This window comes from Asparagus officinalis, chromosome 3 (genome assembly GCF_001876935.1).
Source record: "Asparagus officinalis chromosome 3, Aspof.V1, whole genome shotgun sequence".
Classification (NCBI taxonomy): Eukaryota; Viridiplantae; Streptophyta; class Magnoliopsida; order Asparagales; family Asparagaceae; genus Asparagus; species Asparagus officinalis.
In genome coordinates, this window is record NC_033796.1 from 1,808,044 (window position 1) to 1,813,181 (window position 5,138).

Sequence of the window (5,138 nt, forward strand, 5' to 3'; positions counted from 1 at the left end):
AACTCCGAAGGCAGCGGCGAACTCCGACGGCACCGGTTTGGGGGTGGTTTTCTGATGAGAGAGAGAGAGAGAGATCGGGGGATTTGGGGATTTCTGATGAGAGATAGAGCGGTTTTCTGATGATAGATGAGAGAGACGGGGTTTTTATCCTTTTTTTCGCGAAAATAAACGGGGGGAAATTTCCCTCCAAATGGATTTGGCGACGCAGATGAACAAAAGCGTCGGCAAACTTTTCGTAAATTGGGTTCTGACAGTGGCATTTTCGTAAATTATGGATTCTTTGTGAATCCTATTCTGGAGTTTGGTTCAGCAAAATTTTTTGGGATTACATCTTCTACACAGTAGCTACAGTTGTCCTTTTTTGTAGAAACCCAAATCCGAGCATTTGCTTCCGATTTGGGCGAGATTTCTGACACTTGAGCTTCCTCGTCGATTCCGATTCCTGGCTTCACGCTTTCGATCCCTAGATCTGGAATCGCTCTGCCGCTCCCGCCTCAATCGCCCTCTTCCTCGCGCCTCTGCTCCCGCGCTTCTTCGTCTACGATGATACTTGGGGTCGGGCCTCTTTCTCGAAACCCTAGCTCTTGATTTCCACGAGATTGTTGCTGGTTTTCTTGCCTTCGATTCTTGGTGATCCCTTCTGGTTGGGATCTTCTTCAACTTGGGTTGGGATCTTCTTGATTTCCACGAGCTTGAACGTCGGCATTTTCCCCTCTGCAGTAAGGTATAAAAATTTCCTCCTTTTACTTTGTCCATTTTTTCCAGTGATTTGAAAAATTTAATTTAATTTTGAAGCATATGAGAAATAGAGGCACACACAGCAATTTCAATGATTTGTTCGATTAATTTCATAATATTACAGCAAAATAATTCATGCGGGTCTCTGTGTAGTGGATTTTTTGTAAATTTGCAAGAATTAGGTTGTTAGGTACATTAATTTCATGCGGATATCCGATTTGGGCGAGATTAATTTCATAATATGTTTCAAATCAGTATTTTAAGAACTTAAATTGCTGTTTTTTTAACTTTATTTAATTTTTTTGTGTGCGTGTAAATTATTAGTGATCTAACCATATAGTTTGTTTGTTTTGGGTCTATCTTGTTTGTTTAGAATTGTGTGAGATGGAATGCAACATTAGTTAAAATAATTTATTATTGCAATTAGATTTCTTGCTTTAAAAGAAATAAATATTTGTATCAATTATCTACTTAATTTTTACAAGAAATAAGTAGCCATCTTAAGCTGTAACTGTATGATAATATTAAAACGGTTGTAGATGGATATGGAAGATGAGGAAGAATTGAAGAGGATGTGTGCTAATACAGCTGTCTGCGCCGTGGTCACTTTGGTAACATGTATTTTGAGAATGCGTGCTAAGCGCAAGAGAATACCAAAATGTTCGCCGCAAGAAAGGGTCAGGAAAATAAGTTGTAGAGAGGCTCATTTCAGACGTGTATTGGAGGGTTATCAAGATAGCTGCCAATCTTATATTAGAATGAGACCGAGGGCATTTTTTAAACTTGTTGAAGTAATGAAAGCAAACGGTTTATTAAAAGATACGAGACACGTTCAAGTTGAAGAACAACTTGCTATGTTCTTGAGTATTATTGGGCACAAAACTAAAAATAGAATAATAAGAACTGAGTTCATAAGATCAGGGGAAACAGTGAGCAGGTATTTCAATAAAGTCTTGTCTGCAATGAATGGATTACGTGATCGGTACATGAAGCAAGCCCCAAAAGAAGTTCCCGAGGAGATTGCAAACAACTCAAATTATTTTCCGTACTTTAAGGTAAATTAAATACATACAACTTAATAATTTTCCAAAGAAACTTTTTTTTATTTAACTATGTATAATTTATAATTTTTTATAGGACTGCATTGGTTTGATAGATGGCACACACGTCGACGCGGTGTTACCCAGTGACCTAGTTGCACGGTTTAGAGGGCGAAAAGGGGTCACCCAAAACATCTTAGCAGCCTGCACCCCCAATAAACTATTTACTTATGTCTTGGCTGGCTGGGAGGGGGCAGCAAATGATTATAGGGTATTACAAGACGCCCTGTCTAGGCCACAGCCTTACGGTCTCCGAGTTTACGATGGTATTCATTCTCACTTGTGCATATTATGAATAATATATTAAATACTTGGCAATATTTGAGATTTTAAAATACTGTTTAATTAATGTAGGTAAATATTACCTATGTGACGCTGGATACACCACAATGCCAGGTTTCATATCCCCGTATCGCGGTGTCCGATATCATTTAAAAGAGCACACCGGTAGGACACCAAAGAATAGGAAGGAGTTGTTCAATTTAAGGCATTCATCTTTAAGATCAAAAATTGAGTGCACATTTGGGATACTGAAGAATCGGTTTAAAATTCTTGCGGGGAAGCCGAATTATCCATTTCCCACTCAAGTGGACATTGTACTAGCGTGTACTGTGTTGCACAACTTTATTGCCTTGGAGGATCCGGATGATGATATTTTAAATGAAAATGTTGAAATTGATGAAGATACTGGGGAAGAGACAAATGAGGACGAATCAAATGTGATGGACTATACTCAAAGTAGGACACAAAGAGAGGATCAAGATGTAAGAAATGAATGAAAGGAGATGCGAGATCAAATTGCTTGGGCGATGTGGGTGGATTATTGTGCAAAGTACAATGGTGGTAACACAATGGAGAGCGGTTTAACTTAGTGTAGTATTTGTCCTATGGCTATGTAATAACTTGGTGAATTTTAAAATACTGTTCGCATCGATATTGTTTATTGTTTTTTTGCTTGTACCAAAACATTACTACTTTTATCGGTTGCTCTTTTGTTATGTTGTTTGAGAAATATCGTCGTTTCGTATATTCCTTGATAAATGCATACATATCCCATATTGTTTTATATTTCTTTATTGTTAATATGGCTATGCTTACAAAATATATTAGGTATGGCTAACAATCCGGCAGATAAGCAAAGCGTGCCTTCTCATTCGAATGCAATGCCAAGTCCTACATCAGGGATTAACATGAACTACATGCCTGTTCGACCACAGCCATTCACCTCACCTCAGCATACTTTCTCACCATTCCCACCATGGGATGGTAATTATGGTGGGATGACACAGCCGCCAATGTCATACATGAGCATGTTAGGCAGTCCACAAGGTTTGATGTTTCCCACAGCCAGTTCTCAAAGTAGTGGACCTAATCAATTTTCACCAAACACTGGTGATTCAGTTGGAAAGGATATTCATGACGTTGATGGGGCGGAGCACACTTCGCCATTGAAAAGAGGGAAACGATTAGCACACAAAAAAAAAGTTCCGTGTACCAGGTTGAACTCAAGAGGCGTGGCTAATAAGTTTTGGCTTCCAGAGCACGATGATGTGCTTATTCCTTATCTTGCAGATTTAGCATTGGATGGCATGAAGCCAGACAAGAACTTCAAGGCTGAAGCTTATAAAATGGCTGCCATGAAAATCAACATGCAATTCAGGACCGATTTCACTCACCTGCATGTCATTAACCACTTGAAATGTTTGCGGAACAAATTCAATGACATGAAAGCTTGCCTTGATATAAGTGGTGCTGGGTGGGATGAAACAAGTAAAATGATTACATTGGATGAGGAAACCTTGAAATCTTGGGCCCAGGTATAACAATTCAGCATCTATCTTGTCACATTCAATTTAATACATTTGATTCTCTGGATTTATAAGTATTTATTATTGCAGGACAAATCCAATTCTAAGTACAAAGCATACATAAACAAACCCCTTCCTCACTTCAAAAATTTACAAGTTATCATGGGTGATGATCAAGCCAAGGGTGATTTTGTTAGACCCGTGTACGCTAACATTGGGTCTAGTAGGTCCATACCTATTCCCGATGATGATTGCGAGATTCTAGAGGAGAGTGAAGCTGAACCACAGTCTGATGCTTGCAACCAACCACGTTCTGGTGCTGTTAACCAACCACAACCCACTAGATATAAGACTAAGAGTAAAGACAACACGACTTCATCATCTAACAAAAAAACCAGAAAATCTAATCGTGAAGAGGAAATGCTATGTGCCTTTGTTGAGTCCATGTCTCAGTCAATGAGAAATCAACACGTTATACACTGGACTGAGCAGTTGGCCACAGCGTTGAAGGAACATAGGTCTGAATATTCCGAGGAGTTCCTCGATAGGGTTTTAGACCATTTATATGACAATGAACGTGAAGCTAGGAGGTTTTTCATAAAATCCAAGGAAGGTCAACAGAGGTACATCACAAAATTAGTTAACGACCAAGGTTGGCCGGATAGCTAGTTTGTTGGGTTTCGATTATATTACGTTCTGGATATTGTTGTGTTTATTGCAAACTATTAATGTTGCAATTTGTATTTTCATTCTGAAGAACATCTATGTCGGTGTGGGATTGATGAATTGGTATATTTGCAATCTTTGTTGCAGGTAAGGTCGTGGAATGATCATTGATTTCTTTGAATTTTCCGATTATATTTTGATATCAGGTAAGCTTTCTGCAGCTCATGCTGCTGCTTGAAATGTTTGGGTGAGCTCATGTTTTGAGCTTTCTGCAACTCATGCTGCTGCTGGTTGCTGGTTTGTGCATGTTTTAAGTTTTCTGCAGCATTTGCTGCTGCTGGTTGCTTTGTGCAGCATTTGCTGCTGCTGCTGGTTGCTTTGTGCAACATTTGCTGCTGCTGCTGGTTGGTTTGTTCATGTTTTGAGCTTTCTGCAGCTCATACTGTTGCTGGTTGCTAGTTTGTGCCTGTTTTGAGCTTTCTGCAGCAGTTGCTACTGCTGGTTGCTTTGTGCAGCATTTGCTGCTGCTGCTGGTTTTCCTTGCCTTTGCTGCTACTGTTGGGTTTGTTGCTTTTTTCTTCTGAGCTTGTGTAGCTCTTGACCCCTGGGTTTGTTTCTGTTTTGTCCAGAGCTTGTGTAGCTCTTGACCCCTGGGTTTGTTTCTGTTTTGTCCAGAGCTTGTGTAGCTCTTGACCCCTGGGTTTGTTTCTGTTTTGTCCAGAGCTTGTGTAGCTCTTGACCCCTGGGTTTGTTTATGTTTTGTTCAGAGCTTGTGTAGCTCTTGACCCATGGTTTGTTTCTGTTTTGTTCAGAGCTTGTGTAGCTC

General features: G+C 39.7%; 1 protein-coding gene across 1 annotated transcript; it reads left to right on the plus strand.

The window, feature by feature from the left end:
- LOC109832485 lies at positions 246 to 2,617 on the plus strand. Its single transcript, XM_020399839.1, has 4 exons — positions 246 to 724; positions 1,278 to 1,793; positions 1,876 to 2,104; positions 2,193 to 2,617. The coding sequence occupies exons 2-4, from the start codon at positions 1,278 to 1,280 to the stop codon at positions 2,615 to 2,617; spliced, it is 1,170 nt and encodes a 389-aa protein (XP_020255428.1). The 5' UTR covers positions 246 to 724.

Bases quoted from the DNA above. Each gene is read 5' to 3' on its own strand.
- LOC109832485 (XM_020399839.1), top strand. From the start codon at position 1,278: ATGGATATGGAAGATGAGGAAGAATTGAAGAGGATGTGTGCTAATACA. The intron at 1,794-1,875 runs GTAAATTAAATA...AATTTTTTATAG, and splicing joins ATTATTTTCCGTACTTTAAG to GACTGCATTGGTTTGATAGA. The intron at 2,105-2,192 runs GTATTCATTCTC...TAATTAATGTAG, and splicing joins CGGTCTCCGAGTTTACGATG to GTAAATATTACCTATGTGAC.